At 42.6% G+C, this 21,182-nt stretch overlaps 1 protein-coding gene across 4 annotated transcripts in view; it reads right to left on the bottom strand.

Moving 5' to 3' along the window:
• The window catches only part of LOC140740354 (CTD small phosphatase-like protein 2), a 37,435-nt gene that overhangs the window by 5,215 nt on the left and 11,038 nt on the right, over positions 1–21,182 (bottom strand). For all 4 annotated transcript variants that reach the window (XM_073069498.1, XM_073069499.1, XM_073069501.1 and 1 more), the window contains exons 4-9: positions 17,968–18,108; positions 15,088–15,202; positions 10,623–10,731; positions 8,913–8,999; positions 3,638–3,700; positions 58–137 (exon numbers count right to left, since the gene is read on the bottom strand). In XM_073069498.1, coding sequence (XP_072925599.1) covers positions 58–137; positions 3,638–3,700; positions 8,913–8,999; positions 10,623–10,731; positions 15,088–15,202; positions 17,968–18,108 — 595 coding nt within the window. The remainder of the gene's footprint in view (positions 1–57; positions 138–3,637; positions 3,701–8,912; positions 9,000–10,622; positions 10,732–15,087; positions 15,203–17,967; positions 18,109–21,182) is intronic.

The following is a 21,182-nucleotide window of genomic DNA, read 5'->3' as shown; positions in this document are numbered from 1 at the left end:
TAGCTTACCTCAGGCAAGTATTAGATAAGCCTGCCTGGACAACTAGAATCAACTTGCCTGATAATCCGCCTTTGTGGATCCAATATATCTAGCAATTTGTCAGTATAGTCCTTGGTAGCAGAGGTGAAGAGGATAATCTAATAGTGGAAACAATGTTTGATTAGGATGAGTGTACGCCACTGGCCATCAAAAACCAAGTTTGAAGTTATGAATTCATAACCTGACCTCTGGAATTGTATCCATCTTGTTAGGAAGTCCATGGCATTGGTCACCAAGGGAAAGTGAAATGACTGAACTCTGAACTTAAAATTATCTTTGGCCTCTTCTACATTTGGTAAACCAGCAACGTGCCAAGTTAAATGCACATCATCATCATCTCACCACTACCCGCCTTACAAGTCCCAAATGGAACTCAGTAGGTCAGGCAGCATCCATAGAGACAGAAGGATAGGTGATGTCTTAAGTCAAGATGCTGCCACAGGAGAGCTAGCACAAATGAAGTGGGGGAAGGGGCAGGGTTGAAGTGAGAGCTGGCAGGTGATAGGCGGAACCAGGCAAGGAGGGAGTTGATGGGCAGACGTTATACCTCTGGCAAATCGCAGTAGTGCAGTGGGGGTGCCGTGGTAGCCTAGCGGTCAGGGCAATGCTATTATAGCTTGGAGCTTTGGAGTTCAGAGTTCAAGTTCAATGTCATCTGTATGGAGTTTATTCATTCCTCCTGGTGACTGTGTGGGTTTCCTCCGGGAGCTCGTCCCACAGTCCAAAGACATACTAGTTAGTAGGTTAATTGGTCACTGTAAATTGTCCTGTGATTAGGCTGGGGTTAAGTAAGTGGGTTGTTGAGCAGTGTGGCTTGTTGGGACGGTGGAGCCTGTTCTGAACTACATCTCCAAGTAAAAGCTTTTTTAAATTTAAAAATCTACCTAGATCCTAGAGGAAAGTTATATTTCTCTGTCGCAGAGACTTTATTTATGATACAGTGTAGAGTAGGCTCTTCAAGCTGCACTGACCCAGCAACCCTCGACAACCCTAATTTAACCCTTTAACAATTTACAATGACTGACTAATCCATCCGGCAAGTATTTGGACTGTGGGAAGAAACTTGAGCATCAGGGGAAAACCCACACATTCCACAGTGAAGACATACAACCTCTTTACAAAGGATGCCAAAATTGAGCTTCAAACTCCAACACCCCAAGCTGTAATAGCACTGCGTTACCGCAGGGCCTGCATGGCATCCGGTGGAATATTTAGTCAACAGCCCAGGTTTAATGGGCATCCTTGTGAATACTTGCTGAAAGGCTATCAAATGGTCTTTAGATGGGTATGGCTATAGAAATAGATGGGTTCCCAATCTGTTTGCACCCCAGAAGGCCAGATGGATATAGGTTCAGCAGGTCAGAGTTGGCAATTGCTCAGTTGGGTCACAGGTTCAGTACCTGGAAATTAATTAACAATTCCTTGCCAATTATTGAACAACTTCCTCTGAGGCCATTTCAATGAGTTTATACATTTACTGGTGAACAAGCCCTATGGATGGGATATACTGGGGTGGAATCGATTTCAAACACAGCCAGTCATGCATTTAAAAAGGGTTTCTTCCCCAATTTTAAGCTCATTTACATATCAAGAGCAGTCAAATTCTTGGAAAAATGCAAGGAAAATACTTCATTTTATAATAATACTTAGTTGTAGATCCTTTTTCAATACTTTGGTAAAGTTGAAGACAGATTTAATCACACTTTTGATCTTTGTCAAACACACACCAATAAGTAATCCATTTTTAAATTCTGAAAGTGACACACAGCCATTCTGGACCATTTCATAAATTGTGATCCATTAAACTTTTCAATTTGCTAAAATTACTAAGAAAAGAATACACCCATTGTGTCCTTCTGTACAAAACACTCACTTGACAGACAAATCCTTAAAGCCCTGCAAAGGAACATCATTATTTCACATCTTTTGTACAACATAGGTAAACCATCACCCTATCAGATCAATATCTGCTCTCCAAGCAATCTCATTATCCCATCAACTTCTCTATGACCTTTTCTCTTGTGTGTCAATCACCTACACTAGCAGTAGAGGTCATTTGCAGTCATTAATTCACTAACCAGCACATCACTGGAATGTGGAAAGAAACTGGAGTACCCAGGGGAAACACCCAAAGGATCCAGGGAAGGCATACCAGCTCCAGGAGGGCACCAGCCATTAGAAATGGAGCTGAAGCACTATTTGCTGCATCATAGTGGTTAATTGATTTGTGGACTGTGGGTGGGGGAGGTCAGGGAGAGTGTGGTGGAAAGTTGGAGCGAGGCCAGTTCAGGCAGCAGGAATGCTTCTTCTGCAGAAATCCGGACCAAGTGCAAATAATTATGTTAATTTGCTGCAGGAAAGGGTGCTTATAGTTCAGCGGTCACACCAACGTTGGACAGATTGTGAAAGGGAAGAGTCCAGTGCAGTTGAATGGAAACTCAACTCTAACACGTTTGAAGCAGCATCAAGTGCAGGGTCTCTCATTTCAAGGTTTCACGTCAGACAAAAGCACAGTTGTTTGCTCCTTGGATCAAGATGTTTATACGTTCTCTCTGTGACTGCACAGGCTTTCTCCAGGTGCTCTGGTTTCCTCCCAAATTCCAAAGACATATGGTCAGGGTTAATGAGTTGTGGGTGTGCCATGTTGGTGTCGGAAGTGTGCTGGCACTTGCAGGCTATCCCAGCACCATCTTCAGACTGTGTTGGTTTTTGACGCAAAATAACACATTTCGCTGCGCGTGCGACAAAAAAAAGTGAATTTTTCAGAACTTTGAATCAATTTAATACAATCTCAAAACTGTTTCAATGCGCCAAATCATTTGAAGTGAGCAATGCAGTTACTCAGCTGGCGTCAGACACACAGTCCAAGGAAATACAAATAAATTGTTGGATGCACACAGGAGGGTGCAATAGTATTACTTCTAGTGAGCTATTCACCCAAAAAGTAACAAGGTTCACCATTCGCTCAGTGACCTGCTAGCCCTGGAAACAAAGTCAAAGTTCACCCCTGTAAAAGAAGTGCTTCCTTTTGAAATGTAAATCAAGCAAGAACTCAAATTCCAGGAGAAAATCAAAATTATACAAGTAATAAAATAGAGTATTATTTAAACAAGAGTGTTTATTTATTTACTGAGAGTGTGGAATAGGCCCAGCAATCCCACATTTTAATCTGAGCCTAATCACAGGGCAATTTAAAATGACCAATTAGCCTATCGACTGGTAGGTCTTTGGACTGTGGGGAGAAACTAGAGCACCCAGAGGAAACCCACATGGTCACGGGAAGAATGTACAAACTCCTTACAGGCAGTGTTGGGAATTGAACCCAGGTTGCCTGTACCGTGAAGTGCTGTTCTAATGACTATGGCACTATGCGCTTTGCAGGGCTTTGGAATAGGTTAGGTAGTTCATTCAAATGGCCAGCTTTTGGCCAATGAGCTGAAGAGCCGCCTTTAATGCATCATTTCAGCCATGTAGTTAGGGCTGGAGCAAGCTCCTCTGGCAACAAGATTACAGACTCCCATAAAAGCACAAAGCAGGTCAAGAACCCAGAGCGACTCAGACTGACGATTCATGGGTCCATTCTGTTCAGATATTTTACCTCATAGAACTGAGAGACACTTTCAAGGAATTCCTTGCAATAAGGCCTCAGCCTCACATAGACCTGTAAAACAAAGAAAAAACATTGCAAAATCTCTTCAAAAGGTCATCATTAATCCTCCCTCCCCTACATATCCTCTTCCATAGAGAAGGTTCATTATCTACACAGATTTTTACAAAGTCCAAAGTAAATTTAATATCCAAGTACATAAATGTCACCATATACTACCTTGAGATTCATTTTCTTGCAGGCATTTACAGGAGAATAAAATACAATATAATTTATGAAAAATTATACACAAGACTAACTAATCAGCAAAAGACAAATCATAACATAAAGTAAATAAATAATAGTGAACATGAGTGCAGAGTCCTTCACAATGAGACTACGAGTTTATCTATCTGTCCTATAATAGAGTCTCTCTGTTCAGGCAGTTTACAAATATTCATCTTTGTTTTCAAAGTTTTCCATGGGTCACCTCTCCCACCTGACAGAACGGCATGTTCCTCCATGCCTGAAACATCGACTGTACTCTTTTCCATAGATGCTGCCTGGCCTGCTGAGTTCCTCCAGCATTTTGTGTGTGTTGCTCAGATTTCCAGCATCTGCAGATTTTCTCGTTTATGTTCCTCCATCTGGTCTGCTGTAAGCTTTAAGTTTGATAACTTCACTACTGGCAGCCCCCAACTCCCAATCCCTCCTCCTCTCACAGGATGTTCCTCACAACACAAACTAAACACAGAAAATGTCCGGCAAATATAGCACTCAGAAGCAGGGACAATATGATAGAAATGTTAGGCCAATGTCTGTAGCTTGAGTCACATTATAGTAAAGATGTGACTGAAGTGGAGAGGTGCAGCAGAGAATTCTGATAATCTTGCTGAGAATTGAAAACTTTAGCAGTGGAAATGGACTCAATAGACAGATAAGTTAGATAAGGTGGTTTTCCTCGGAGAAAAGACTGAGTGAGTATTAATTGAAGTGTGTAACATTGAGGGCTGGATAGGGTTAAAAAGGTCTATTTCCCTATTAATTCCACCATTAACTCTGAATACAAGTCCACTAACTTAAGTATTATCAGCAGAAGAAATTCTCCAGATGCTGGAAATCCAAAGCAGCTTAAACATTAAGCAACTTTACCTAAAAAGCTTTATCCAGTATGCGGCTTAAAATGCACTAACTTGATTTTTCCTATATTAAAGTTAATTTGCTAAATAAGTCTCAACCCCTCTAGTTGTATTGGAGATGTTAGTCAAATGGCTGAGGAACTGCACGATGCACATTATTAATTTAACTTCACAGATGCTTGCATTTGTCTGCAGAACCACTGGACGATACTTAGCTTTGAGGGAATACTGCAGAAACAATCTGGCCTATTTTCCTGTGAGTGGAGAGTTCTCCCCTTCCTCTCCAACCCTGATGAAGAGTCTCGAGCTGAAACATCGACTGTTTACTCTTTTCCGTAGATGCTGCCTGGCCTGCTGAAATCCTTCAGCATTTTGAGAGTCTTGCTTTGTTTTCCTATGGATCTGACTGATGCCTCTTCCATCAATTGAACACAACTCCCAGCATTTTCCCTACCCCCAAACAATCAAGGCCTGAAGATTGTCCTTTCTCACATACCCACAGTTAATGGCCAACCTTCTTACTCAGACTACTTCCCACACAGTCTTTTGGCATGCAGCATGAATATTGTACGAGAGCAAATTTAACACTGTGCAGATCGACTAAACCTGCTGTGCAGCAGAATGTTGTAAATTACTTGTGCTGAAAATTATTCACTGGTCATCGCCGGTTCCACTGGGACATTCTGTAACCCTCTTGTTCAGACCTCCTCCGGCACCGCAGAACAATGGAATTTATTTAATGCCGTCTCATGAACCCTGATAATGGGCTATTGAGCCTGTCGCTGGATTGAATAGTGGAGTTCATTATCTAGGAACTGCTCGGGATGTCCCCATAGCCCACGCACAACTCGTTGGACACCTGCAGCAAAGCTCAGTCTGCCGTCAATGCATCAAATAGGGGTTTGTGAGCGTCTGGTGGGTGGGGGCACTGAAGAAATGGGGATGGGGCAGGGTGGCTCGTGACACTTGGGAAGTTCTGTATGAAAGCACAACCCCAGTAAGGAGGGGCTGATCATAGGCCTTTGCCGAGATCTTCCAATTCAGCGGGGCTCAACTCCATCTCCCAATCCGGCAAGCATTCTGAGCTCTAGTGGCGGAAGAAATCACACCATCTTTCGGGGCAAGGGAAAGGGGAGAGCATTCTAACTGGTCACATCACCGTTTGGTGTAGAGGTACCAATGTACGGGATGGGGAAAAGCTACAGAAGTTTGTAAAATCAGCCAGCTCCATCATAGGCACCAGTCTCCCCATCACCGGGGACACCTTCAAAAGCAATGCTTCAGGTAGGTGGCATCCATCATCACTATTGCCTTCAGGCTGCACGGCCGCGCAATAACTGAAATGCTCCCGCACGCACAGCCTTTGTTGCCGCGCAGCTGAAAGTTCCTTTTACCGTATGTAACGAGCCACACAGTTTTCAGGTTGCGCAAACATTTCCTGCTCTGCGCGGCTGTAAAAACAAAACTAGAGGGAATGTTATCCATCAAGGACTCCACCAACCAGGACTGGCCTCTTCTCATTACTACCAGAGAGGTACAGGAGCCTAAAGACACACACTCAACATTTCAGGAGCAGCTTCTTCCCCCTCCACCATAAGGTTTCTGAACTGTCCATGAACCTGTGAACACCACCTCACTTTTTTGATCTCTTTTTGCACCAATTTATTTTTTTATAATCAGAATCAGACTTTAATCGCCAAGTACCTATGCACATACAAGGAATTTACTTCCGGCAGATGTTGTCTCTCTGCTCATAACAATAATAATGATAAATATAAATGAAAATATAGATTATACATACAGGTAGTGCAATCCAAGTAATAGTTAGCCGGCAGTTAACTGTTCAGCAAAGTGACCGCAGTAGGGAAAAAACTTCTCCAGTGCCAATTAGTCTTAGTCTGGAGGGATCTGAAGCGCCTACCAGACGGAACTTGTAGTAGTATGTAGTTTTTTTAAAATTTAGAGATACAGTGTGGAACAGGCCCTTCCGGCCCAACGACCCGCACTGTCCAACAGCCCGGCTCTTTAACCCCAGTGTGATCACAGGACAATTTACAACGACCAATTAACCTTTGGAACATGGGAGCAAACTGGGGCATCCAGAGGAAACCCATGTACTCGTGAACAGGTTGTACTTTTTTTTAAATAATGAATTTAAAAAAAAAAATACAGATGGTGTTGGAATTGAACTGTGAACTCCAGCACCCCTAGCTGTAATAACATTGTGCCAACTGCTTCGCTATGTGTATTGCACGGTATTACACAGCCATGCGTCGCACTGTACTACTGTCTCAAAACAACAAATTTATGACATCCTGCATGTTAGTGATAATCAACCCGATTCTAAAGATACACGTGGGGGGGGGGGGTGCAAAAATTATAGGATGTGTCGAGGCTAGCGCCTACGTGCTTTAAGAGAATCTGTCAGCCATTCTATGAGATAGCTGAACACAAATATTTCAGGAAGTCAAAAATGATTATATCCCAGCATAGTACAGGTGGAGAAAGCTATCAGAGGAAAGCATTTGAGCTGATTTTAACATGACCTGATCCAGAGATACCACCTGCCTGAATATCTTCAATTCACAGTTAAGGATAACTAAATGAAAACTTTCAAATTGTTTCAAAATGTAGTCACAGTTGTGATGACGAATACCTTCAGCCAATTTAGGTATAATGGTCTCTTACAGAGAGCAATATTGTGGCCACCAATCATCTGATTTAGTCAGGCTGACTGAGAGAAGCGTTAGCACAGTACCCCAGGGGTAATCCTTTTTCATCCTGAAAAATTCCGTGGAATCTTTTGGCATCCAGAGAAACGCCAGAAAGATGGGGCCTCAGTTCAACAACATCGGTCCCACAGTATCACCTTCAGACATTAGATTCTCTGCTCATCTCTGCAGCAGACATTGACCCCAGCTTTTTATCTTTTGGGATCAGAGTCAGAGACTGATGCACTGCTGAAGCAGCTGAAAATCTGGTCTCTGATATTAGTTCGATCTTACTTACTGAGAACAACTGGCCTCTTAGTGTCCGAGGTGCCTCTTGTTGTGGTGGATAGCCAAAGCTACTAACCGGCAGTCCAGTGATGTGCTGCTTTAGTGATCTGTGAATTAGCTTGTGGAGCATCACATTCATCGGCTGGGGAAGTGCTTCTCAGCAGGAACCAGTGGTGACAGCAAGATTTCATCTGCACTCTTGGGAACTATTTAAGAGTTGGTTTGGGGATTATTACTGGCAGTTGCTTAGGAACAGGTTCCTTGTTGATAACAGCCACCAGCATTACATACTAAAATCCATAGTGCTTTGTGGCAGTGCTAGCAAGCTGGAAGCGGAACCACATCATATGAGATATCCATACAGGAGACTGACGGATTAGTCAAAGAGAGGTTTTAAGATTCCATTGAAACTCATTTCCAATTCAAGGAACAGCATGTCATCCATCATCTAGCCATTTCTAACTTGTAGTGTTAATTTTGTTTTTCTCTCTTCAGAGATGCCACACAACGTGTGTTTTAAATATTTTTAATTGCAGCAGCAGTATTTTGTATTCCACAGTTTCACAATTATATTCTGATGAGAGTCACAAGTACAGGTTCATAAGATATAGGAGCAGAATTGGGCCAATTAGCCCATCAGCTTTGCTCTGCAATTCTACCATGGCTGATTTATTAGCCCTCTCAACCCCACTCTCCCTTCTCCCTATAACCTTTGATACCCTTACTAATCAAGAACCTATCAACCTCTGTTTTAAATATACCCAATAACCTGGCATCCACAGCCATTCATGGCAATGAATTCCACAGATTCACTCCTTGGTGGCTAAAGAAATTCCTTCTCATTTCTGATCTAAAGGATAGTCTATTCTGAAGCTGTTCAATCTGTTCCTAGACTCCCCCAATAATATACGAGGTAGGGAGTTCAGGAGAGACTTATTTATCAGGAGGCAAAGAGAATGCTAGTATCCCAGAGTTGCAGAGGCAAAGAACCTGTACTGAAGGGAAAACTCACTAAACAGGAATGGATCGGTCACTGGGAAGATGAGGTGGGATGGGAGGTGGTCTATGTGAAGCATAAACTTTGCTTTGAGCCAGCTGGTCAGTCACTACACTTCTACACTATACACCGAAACTCCAGGAGGAACAAACCTGATAGTTTTTATCTTGAAAGTGGACAGGAAATTCAAATTCTGCATCTTCCATAGGTGTAAGCTGGCAATGAACGAGCGTTTCGTCCTGCAATTAAATGAGAGGTATCAATCAGCAAATGAGTGCAGTTGGGTTGACCCAGAACTGGGAATTGTTGCCCACGTGAGATGTTCTCCATTTCTGTGCCCCAGAAGAACAAAAAATGCCATACTTGGTTATGGATGACGGGGAAAGGAGGGCATTTTCTGTGGATTGGATTCTAAAGAATTGAAGTACATTTATTATCAAAGTACGCATGCAGTACACAACCCTGAAATTCATCTCCCTCACAGACAGTCATGAAACAAAGAACCATGGAACCAAACCTTTCAAAGAAAAACAAACCCCCCTCATCATCTGATCTGTTTGTCCAAATGCACAAATGGCAACAAAAGAACTGAGTGACAAACACAATATCAAAATACACACGTCGGTACAGTTTAGCTCAGCGTTCATCATCTCCAGATTCAAAAGTCGCCCAAAAAACCTCACTAAGGCACCATCCATTGATGGCATCAAGGGAGACAGAGACACCACATGGATCAAGGACCTTCCCTTGGGAGCCGTGAGCGAGGAACCACCACACATGGAATATTGAATAGTACACAGCACAGGAACAGAACTTTTGGCTCATGATGTTGGGCCAACTAAACTAACCCATTCTGCCAACACAATGTCCATATCCCTCTACTCTCTGCATATTCACATGCGTATCTAAGAGCCCCTTGTATGTCCCTCCACCACCGATCCAGGCAGGACATTCCAGGCACCCACCACTTTAAAACAAAATTTGCCCAGAACATACTATATTTGAACTTGCTCCCTCTCACCTTAAATGTGTGCTGTATTGGGCATTTCAGCCCCGGGAAAAAGCTAACAGCTGTTTAATCTATGCCTCTCATAATCTTATAAAATTCTATCACGTCTTCCCCAGTTTCTGCTGCTCCAGTGTAAACAATCCAAGCCTGTCCAGCCTCTCCCTATAACACATGCCATGCAATCGGGGCAGCACCCCGGGCAAATTCTTCTGCACCCTCTCCAAAGCCTCCATTACTGTGTTTCCAATGATGGGGAAGCCAGACTCAAATGCAATACTTCACCTATAACAAAGTAAAACACAAGACAGACATTGCAAATCCTCAAAAGCTCGCACCTGCAGTTCAGGGTGGCATTAAGGCTGGCGATGGGGAAGACGGCTATGATGCAACACTGTTCTACGGTACCGAACACTTGTTCTGCAAAAACCAGGGTCTGACTTTGCGGATAAGACCAATTACAAAAATAAATCGGGTGTTCTTCCAACCCCAATTCAAATCAAAAGTGAGATGCATATTTAACTGAGGCACAACAGGTGACCAGTGACCACCCACCCTACTTTTGACTCCGAGCTGGACTTGAACTCGCGGTCTTGCGGCGGAAAGATGAAAGAGTGCCAGCCGAGGGGATTTTGGGGTAGATGCTATCCGGAATCGTTCAGCATGAGACTGTGACGGAGGTGCTGACACTGCAGTACTGTCCTAGCTACAAGGGGTTCATCACACCTTCATGCAGCCAAACACTGATCTCAGCTTCATTCACAACAGTACTTCAGCTCAAAGACTCATCCCAGAGGTGGAAATACTTCAGGGTAGTTTATATTTTAAAAATACTGAAATGCAATAGGAAACTTACCAGTCCCAGAACAAGTGAGTAATCAGGTACACTGCGAGTTTTAAGTGGAAGAGTAGATTTTTGAAGTGTCTTTTCAGTTGAACTTTGCAATTCCTTGTTGAATTTTTTCCTGCAGGAAACAAAATATTATCTGGATAAAATAATTTCTGTTTTAAAAATTACCACAATTACCCCACATACCTCATACCTCACGTTCACAGCTGGTATTACTAACCCGAGTAATCCCAGGATAAAGAATCTTTTGCTCCATATATTTAAATTAGTTCTCAGAAAATGTGAATGTGAAGAGGTGAGAGAGTAGAATACTTTTTGCCCTTCGGTGTCTTAAATCACTTTTAGATCAGGTGACATCTTGCATTTGGAGCCCCAGTTTAAGTGACTATAAATATTTTAATTGCAATTTATAGTAATCTCTACGTCTCATATGGTACTGCTGCCACAAACTGAGTTTTATGACATACTTCAGTGATGATAAACACAGATTTTGATTTAGTGACATGATTAACATATCATAAACACAGGAGATTTTGCAGATGCTGGAAATCCAGGGCCATGCATATTGCTTGATGATCAAGTCCTGATGACGGTCTTGGCCTGAAGTTTGCCTTGACTCACTGCCACTACACCACTGGCATTTGGGACAGCAATTAAGGTCCTCCATCTCTGTCTGTCCATAGAGTTGCACACCGATATAGAATGATTCTTCATTGCTGTTTCTGTAACAATTTTTTTAAAAAAAGTCAGGGTTGTTAGCCCTGAGCTGAACCCCCGAACCTGGAGGACCAGTGGACCACTCTTAGTCTGGCCTGTTTGGCATGGGTGACCAAGAGCCAAAGAATAAAGCCCTGACTCCAACCAACATAGCTCTCTGGGTCATTGAGACATGCAAGCCTCTAAACTCCACAACTAAATTGTGGTCCTCTTGGAGGTCAGCGTGAAATATCTGCTGTTTATTCCTCTCCATAGGTGCTGCCTGACGTGCCAAGTTCCTCCAGCATTTTGTGTGTTGCCTGCTCAGCATTCCTCCCACCACCAACTCCACTAATTACCCGAGTTCCAGACAGAAGATTATGGATTCAGGTCTCACTCCTGTGGTTGGAGCACAGCACTAAGGGAGGGCCACACTCTCAGAATTGACTCATTGTCAGTGCAGCGTTCTTTGGAAAGTCTGATTGCCCCCCTCAGGCGGATGCAGAAGATCTTAATGCACATTAAAGCAGTTGGGTTCCAGCCCACAATAATCAATATTTACCCTTCAATAAACAACACAAAAAAATTACATTTTCAGTTATTAAAGCTTTGCTGTTATGGAATCTTGCTGTGCAAGGATTGGCAATGATGTTTCCTATACAAGCATAGGCTCTACACTTAAAGTACATGTTATTGATTGTAAAGCACCTTGGAGTGACCCAGCATTATGAAAAGTACTAGAGAAATGCAAGCCCCTCTTTTCCAACGGCCAATCATTCTCAGATGTGAGACTCATTACAGCCACAATTGCAGTTTATTTTGTTCAAAAATCTATTGATTCAGGGATGTTGTCAGACAGTGGGAGAGCCCCAAATATTACATCCTTGGGATAAGTGTAATAACTATAAACCATATAGTTTAATCCTACAAGAAGACCACAAACTTGCCATGGCTCGGAGGCTCGCTTGCCTCAGTGACCCAGAGAGCTATGTCGGCTGGACTCAGGGCTTCACGCTTTGGCTCTTGGTAGGGTCAAAAGGTATCAGCCAGACTAAGAGTGGTCCACCAGTCCTTTAGGTCTGGGGGTCCAGCTCAGAGCTAACAACTCTGACTGGTCAAACAAAATTGTTATGGAAACAGCAATGAAGAATCCTTTAACATCCGAGTGCGACGGTATTCCTGAGTCTCCACGCGGGACTTGCATGACTGACAGTAGTGAAAACCGAGAGGAAGCTACTGCCATGATGAAAGAAGCCCTGAGCACCGCCGGAGATGGAGAAGCTTCATTGCTGCCCCAAACACCAGCATCACAACAGGCTGCAAGAAGAATTAGTTTAATGTTGATGGTGGGAGAAGTGCTGGAAACAATGAGAAATAGAATTGGCTGTCGCTGTATTGATTAGGGAGAGGGTTGATGAGGGAAAGCAGTTAATGTGGTCTACGTGGACTTCCAAGAGGCAGTTAACAGGGTGTCAACTATTAAATCTGTCATCGAGATCAAAGAGCAGGAAACACAGGGGTTAATAGTGCCACTATTTGGCCAAGTAATAGGAAACAGGACAGATAAGGAATGCTTTTCCAGAGAGGAGAAAGGGAATACACAGAGGAAGCTTCCCAGGGATCAGCACAAGTACCATTCATTTGCTTAATATATTAATCGACTTGGATTCAAGAGTACAGGGCACGATTGCCACATTTTAAGATAGCACAAACCCGAAGGCGTAGTAATCTCTGAGGAGGAGTACAAGATGTAGGCTGGTGGAATGGGCAGATGGGTGGCTGGTGAAATGCGAAGATGACAAATGTGAAGTGTTACATTTTAGTAGGGAAAAATAATAAGATGAAACCTAAATAAGATTATTCTAAAAAGGCACACAAGAACTAATATGGAGATAATGTGCTTAGACTGCTGTAAGTGGCTTTGAACAAACATGTGGAATCCTGGGCTTTATAGTTATGATGTACAAGAGCAAAAAGCCACAAAATGAACGTGAGTTATTCTGGATTTCCAGTATTTGAAGAATCTCATGTTAATAAAACACTATTTCAACTATATTTGGAATACTACACCTGCTTTTGGGCACTACACTTCAGGAAATAGGTGAGGGCTTTGAAGAGTGTGCAGCTGAATGGAAGAATCAAAAAGAAATTCCTTAAATAATAGTAGCCGTGCATGGATAGCACTGCAAGGGATTGTAGTGTTAGTGGATTCAAGGGTAGTTTTCAAAGGGGAGTGAGACGGGGTATCTGGAAGGACAGGAGTTGCAGGGTATTGGTGAGAGGACCAGCTGGATTGCTCGTGTAGAGCTGGTCCCAATCCTTTGTCCTCCCACCAAAGGTGGACCTCCTTCTGCCCGTGGCCTTTCTATGATAATACAAAATAGATTTTCTTACAGAAAGAATCCACAGTGCAGAATACAACCTAATAACATTCGTCTAATCTTAACATGAAGTGACATCGTAATTTACCAATCCTCATGATAATCTGCAATTATGATATAATTAGGTACTGGGGGGAACAACAACAACCCACTTCCTCGTGGATATGCAATTAATTCCACAGGAGATGGGGACTGCCAAACTTTAGAGTAGGGCTTTAATTCAATGGTCAGTGTGTTTATTTAGAAGTCTGCTGGCTTCCAATGCACCCCTATTAGCTTTCCACCAGTCAGAGTGAGTTTATGGCTGAAGCCAATCCTCCGGAATAAGAAATCCCTCCAGCTTCTGACTAATTCAAGTCCCTGGTTCCTTTGGTTCAAGTTTGAAGAATCTTGCTGCAGCTTTCAAGCCTCTCCTCCTCTTGACTTTGCCAACTGCTTTCAAAACCCTCCCAGAAAGAACAAAACCCTCGTTTCCAATTTACTGTTCAGTGCCTATTCATTCCATTTAAATCCCCCGATGCCTTCATTTAGCAATAGAGAATCATAGTGCATTAATTACGGAAAACAGCAAATTAAACAATCATAGTCCAATTGAATGCCAGAACAGACTTAAAGGGTTTCATGATTAATTTCGTTGCTCCTCATTTTCTCCCCTGAAACGTTCTCTCATTAGAGAGTCAGATACAGCATGGATTTACGCTCATCGGCCCACCGAGTTCACGTTGACCATCAGGCAGCCATTTACACCAATCTTACATTAATACCAGTTTTAATTCTCTCCATTTTAAATTCAAAGGAATTATTTTTAAATTAATGCCTAAATGTTTGTGAAAGTAAGCTTTGAGGCTTGTTTTTAAATCAAAAAATATATTATAAATGGTAAGAGTGCTGGGAGCATACAGATCAGGCAGAATTACCCATTTTAGTTCAGTTCTCCCATCGCCCAGGTCATGCTTTGTTCTCATTGATACCATCAGGAAGGAGGTACAAGAGCCTGAAGGCACCCACTCAATGACTCAGGAACAGCTCCTTCCCCTCTGCCATCTGATTTCTGACTGGGCATTGAACCCATGAACACTGCCTCACTACTTCATTTCTATATCTGAACTACTTATTTAACTGTTTGAAATATACATACTTACTATAATTCATGTTTTTTCTATGCATTTATTGTACTGCTGCCGCAAAGACAACAAATTTCACCACTTACGCCGGTGATATTAAACTGGATTCTGGCATATGCAGATTTTTGATTTTCATTTTATTAAAAACTTCGTGGATTGATCAGTTTGATGTTCCCATAGACAAATTTCTTTGCAGATCCAAAGCTCAACAAATCTATTTTTTTTTGACCAGGTCAATGTCTATTGTTAGAAAGTCCTTCCAGTACTCACTCATTAAAGAGTTCCTTCTTGTCAAAAAGAGAAATTGCCTCCATTGAGAGACTGATGGAGAACGTCATTTCCAGGGGCACCGAGCTTCTGTCCAAATTTCTACTGGTTTCCATGCCTGTTGGAGCAGAGAAAGCTTATCAGACTTGGCTAAAGGGAGAATGTTGAATCAAAGGTGGTGACGAATCAGAACATTGGAGGGAGATTGAACATCTAGCTGAGTGGTGACACTACACCAACCCCTCACTCAACGTCAATAAACTGAAGAGCTGATTTACTGACTTTCAGGAGGAGAAAACCAGAGGTCCATGAGCCAGTCCTCATCGGGGGATCAGAGGTGGAGAAGGTCAGCAATTTAATTATAACCATATAACAATTACAGCACGGAAACAGGCCTTCTTGGCCCTTCTAGTCCATGCCGAACGCTTACTCTCACCTAGTCCCACCGGCCTGCACTCAGCCCATAACCCTCCATTCCTTTCCTGTCCATATACCTATCCAATTTTTAAATTTTTTTTTTTTTATTTTTTAAATGACAAAATCAAACCTGCCTCTACCACTTCTACTGGAAGCTCGTTCCACACAGCTACCACTCTGAGTAAAGAAGTTCCCCCTTGTGTTACCCCTAAACTTTTGCCCCTTAACTCTCAACTCATGTCCTCTTATTTGAATCTCCCCTACTCTCACTGGAAAAAGCCTATCCACGTTAACTCTATCTATCCCCCTCAATTTTAAATACCTCTATCAAGTCCCCCCCCCCCAACCTTCTACGCTCCAAAGAATAAAGACCTAACTTGTTCAACCTTTCTCTGTAACTTAGGTGCTGAAACCCAGGTAACATTCTAATAAATCTCCTCTGTACTCTCTATTTTGAGGACATCTTTCCTATAATTCGGTGACCAGAACTGTACACACTGCTCCAAATTTGGCCTCACCAATGCCTTGTACAATTTTAACATTACATCCTAACTCCCATATTCAATGCTCTGATTTATAAAGGCCAGCTTACCAAAAGCTTTCTTCACCACCCTATCCACATGAGAGTCCACCTTCAGGGAACTATGCACCATTATTCCTAGATCACTCTGCCCTACTGCATTCCTCAATGCCCTACCATTTACCATGTATGTCCTATTTTGATTATTCCTACCAAAATGTAGCACCTCACACTAATCAGCATTAAACTCCATCTGCCATCTTTCAGCCCATTTCCTCAGTGTCATCATTTAAGACGATCTGGTTTCGATCCAGCGCACAAGTACCAATACAAAGAAAAAGCATGGTAGCACTTCTACTTCCTTAGAAATTTATGAAGATCTGGCACGACATCCAAAACTTTGACAAACTTCTTCTGATGTGTAGTGGAGAGTATATCGACTGGCTGCATCACAGCCTGGTAATGGAAATACCAATGCCCTTGAATGGAAAAGCCTACAAAAAGCAGTGGATACAGTCCAGTTCATCAAGGGTAAAGCCCTCCCCACCATTAAGCTCATATACATGGAGCGCTGTTGAAGGAAAGCATCAAGGACCCCCATCAACCAGGTCATGCTTTCTTCTTGTCACTGCCATCAGGAAGCATAATAAATTTACTTTGAACAAAGCAACAAACCCACTGGCTGCAGGCAATAAATTATTCATGTAAAATTCACAAGAGACCTGATAGAATTGGAACATGCCAAGTCTAATTTGTAAAGAGACAAGGGGCAAAAAGAGAATCGATGTAGCCTCTCAGAGGTTTATGGAAACATGGAAGTGTTGATTAAGAGCTGGTTCAGTTCAAAGAAAATTTAATATCAAAGTACATACTGCATCACCATATACAACCCCAAGGTTTGTGTATGAGCGCAAGAAAACAGGAAATCCAAGAAACACAAGAATCAATGAAAGACTGCACTCAACAAGGACGGTCAAACAACCAATGTGCAGAAGACAGCAAACTGTACAAATACGAAAAGGAAAATAAGAATAATAAATAAGCAAGAAATATCAAGAACTTGAGATGAACAGTCCTTGAAAGTGAGTGTATAGGTTGTGAAAACAGTTTAGTGATGGGTCAAGTGAACTTATCCCCATTGATTCAAGAGCCTGATGGCTGAGGATGTTATCTGTTCCTGAACCTGGTGGTGCAGGTCCTGAGGCTCCTGTACCTTCTACCCAATGGCAGTAGCAAGAGAACATGGCCATAGTTCATCATGAAAGACCAGAGAAGGGCATATTTACCGGTGAGCTGATTGACCCAATAACACCCATCTCCTCTCCAAGCCTACTGCTACTGATCCTCCTAGATAGACCCTCAGCCAAACAACAGCTAGACCTAAACCTGCATGTAATTCATATGCATATAGACACTTCTAAATTAGTAACAATAATCACTATTCCAAACAATCATTTGATTAAAGAACACATTTCCTTTGTACAATATAACTACCAGAACAGGCAGTGAATCAGATAAACCTTGCTGTTTGTGCGTGGAGGGAGGGAGCGGGCTTTGGAGGAGAGGTGCTTCTAACATTTTTCTGTAATTCATTTGTTGTTTTTCTTTTCTCTCTATATCACGGATGTCTGTGAAGAGCAAGGATTTCAGGTCGTATACTGTATACATTCTCTTACATTAAATTGAACCATTGAAACCAAGCCCCAACTTCTCCCAAAATTGCTGTCCTATTGATTTTTAAGTGAAGATGAATAAATATTTGAAACTAACTTAGACCTGTGACTACAATAAGAGGGGTCAGTAGGGAAAGGGTTCCCTAGACACAGATGCAGCCCATCCTCTTGTACTAACTTGTTGGTGGCAGGCAGTACCTCCAAGGTCTGAAAACAATGGCTACTAACACACATCCCTCCTTCTAGATTCACTTGCAACCACCCTCTACTTACCAGGAGACACCGAAGGCGAGATCGGTAAGGAAGGCAGGGTTTGGTTGGTGATGTGGTTATCCCTAGTTACTGGTCCCTGATGAACCTTCTGAAATCTCACCCGGGTGTTGGATTTTGTTGTGTAGGAAGTGGAATCGGAGTCTGGAAGCAAGAAGAAAAAAAATCAAGTAAGAATTACCAGTCATGTTGGATTTAAAGTGGAAACCAAAAAGTGATACAATTGTTCCGACAAGAGAACTATGCGACATTATTTAGTTTGCAATCATGAAAATTTGACATTAGAAGGGTTTTTGCATATTTTTGCCAGCTGATAGAAAATTATCCAGCTTAATCCCGCTTTCCAGCAGTAAATCTATAGTCTTGCAGATCAATCACACATTCAAATGTTTCTGGATCTACCACCCTTTCTGGCAGTAAGTTCCAGACCCCCTACCGGATAAAAGAAAAATAATAAGTCCTTAATGGCCCTCAAATTCTTCCGGCAGTTACTCTATTTCTATCAATCCTGGCTTTTGATCCCGACAAGGGGAAAATGACCTTCGCAAGATTCCCCCATAATATTATTCATCCTCACTCAGATCTCAGTTCTGAAGAATATAACCCAAGCTAACAAAAACCATTCTCAGGAGCTACAATTGTTCAGTCCCAGCAACAGCTGTTTCTTCTGCTCCCCCTCCAAGGTAATCATGTTGTTCCTGTATTTCCACTCCTTCCATTCAAGCCCAGTGCCTGTGGGTGTTCACAGTGTGGTCTCCTCATCATCAGAGAAATCAAAGCAGGGTACTTTTGCAGAGCTCCCTTCTCAGTCCTCAAGAGTGGACTAAACTTCTTGTTGCACACTACCTTAATCCTCAATCCCACTCACACTGTGACCATTTTGTCCACTGCCTTCAATTTACTTCGAGGTATTGGTCAGAGCGGCCCCTCACCGCCCAACAAGCTGTGCTGCCCAGCAACCCACTAGCCTGATCGCAGGACAATTTACAGTGACCATCCAGTACCTCTTTGGACGATGGGAGGAAACCTGCACACCCGGAGGAAACCCGCACTATCATAGAGAGGACGTACAAACTCCTTACAGACAGCACCCGAGTTAAACTCCAGCAGTAATAGCATCACACTAATTTGCTACACTACCACGGCACCCCACTTCTCCGCTGTTATAGTTAATATTTTGTAATGCATGTTTATAATTATATGCTATTTTATAATACAAAACATTTTATTTTTAATACATTTTATATATACGAGAGTCATTGACACTCTTTGAATCTTGTACCTCCTCCCTGAAGTTAGAAATGAGAGGAGAGCAAGTCCTGGATTGTGAGGACGCTTAGTGATGGATGCCATGTTCTTGAGGTGCCACCTCTTGAATGAGCCCACGATGGAGGGGAGGGTTTTGTCTGTGACGGAGCTGGCCGAGTCTATAACCCTCAGAAGCCTCTTGCAATCCTGTTGATTGGAGGCTGCGATGCCACTAGACAGAGTGTTCTCCACTGTACACCTACAGGAACTGACATGCTCACCCATTGATCTCCCATCACTTGCCCAACTACAGTCCCAAAGATCACATGCATTCCTGCTCTGCTGAGTAGGACCGAGTATTCATAAAGCTCACCTCGATGGACTTTAAAATTCCCATCCCCTCCAAGTCTTTTACAGTAAACCATTCCTAATGAATACTGGTGAAGTTAAAATCCCCCTACTACTACCACCATTTCTGTGATCTAACTGCTTATCTGCACATCTATCCCCACTAACTGTGTGAAGGCCTGTAGTACCCTCCCAGCTGAATAATTAACCCCTTGTGTTTTCAAGCTCCAGCCATATGCTGCAAGTTGAATGTCCCATTCTGGGATATTCCCCTCCTTTCTGTGTTAGTGGGCTGCTTGAATAACACTGCTATACCACCTCCTCTTCCCCTTCCCCCACCATTCACACATGAAGATTTAATACCCTTTAATGTTGAGCTCCCAGTCTTGTCCCTGTTTATCCATGTCTCCATAACAACAATATCATATTCCCCGTGTTAATCAACACCCTCATTTCATCTGCCTTACTCGTCAGTCTTCTTGCATCAAAATAGAAGTCTTGCATTTCTCTCAAGTATACGTACTGTATGCTCTGCTACTAGACGGATTCAGATTTCCTTTTATACATACACCCAGTGGCCAATTCATTCGACACCTTCTGTACCTAATAAAGTGGCCGCTGAGGGCATGTTCATGGTCCTCTGCTGCCGTAGTGCATCCACTTCAAGGTATGATGTGCTCAGAGATGCTCTTCTGCACACCACTGTCGTAACGTGTGGTTTATACAAGTTACTGTTGCTTTCCTGTCAGCTTGAACCAGTCCGTCCATTATCTTCTAAACTCTCTCATTAACAAGGTGTTTTCGCCCACAGTACTGCTACTCACTGGGTGTCCTTTTGTCAAATGGCACCATTCTCTGTAACCTCTGGAGACTGTTGTGTGTGAAAATCCCAGGAGATCAGCAGTTTCTGAGATTCTCAGACCACCTTTTCTGGCCCCAACAATCATTCTACGGTCAAAGTCACAGTGATCATGTTTCTTTCCCATTCTGAACAATACCCTAACCTTTTGACCATGTCTATATGATCTTTTGCATAGAGTTGCTGCCACATGATTGGCTGATTAGATACTTGCATTAACAGGCAGGTATACAGGTGTATCTAATAAAGAGGCCACTGAACTCCTACTTTGTATCCCATTCTCTGGTCAGGTTAGTTTAAACTCTGCTCATTAGTACTTCCAAATCCCTGCTGAAGGATGATGGATCCATTCTGGTTCGGGTGCCATCTTCTCCGGAGATTAACCAGCAGTCAAGAAACTCGAAGCCCTTTCTGTAGCACCACCTCTTCAGTGTACTTTTATTCCCAATTCCCACAGTGGGCAGCAATGGGTTAAAGGAAGGATTTCTACTGACCGGGGCCACGGCAGCTGGAAACATAGCCGCAAATGACGACCTGATGTAATTTGGAGAAGGATTTTAGTCCAGACCTCTGGATCATTTTTCCTGCAACTTAACTGGTACCACTACATCCTAAAATACATGTAATAAAACTGCATGCTATATAAAGCACAAGCCAAATACCAAGCCCGTTGGGACCCATTGAAATCAGTCTTACAGTTACAAGAGTACACAAAGTTGCTGTCTACTACTGAAGTAATTTTGATTTAATTTGCCTCTCTTGG

The sequence above is a fragment of the Hemitrygon akajei genome, chromosome 16 (assembly GCF_048418815.1).
Source record: "Hemitrygon akajei chromosome 16, sHemAka1.3, whole genome shotgun sequence".
Lineage (NCBI taxonomy): Eukaryota > Metazoa > Chordata > Chondrichthyes > Myliobatiformes > Dasyatidae > Hemitrygon > Hemitrygon akajei.
This window is presented reverse-complemented; position numbering and strand designations above follow the sequence as displayed.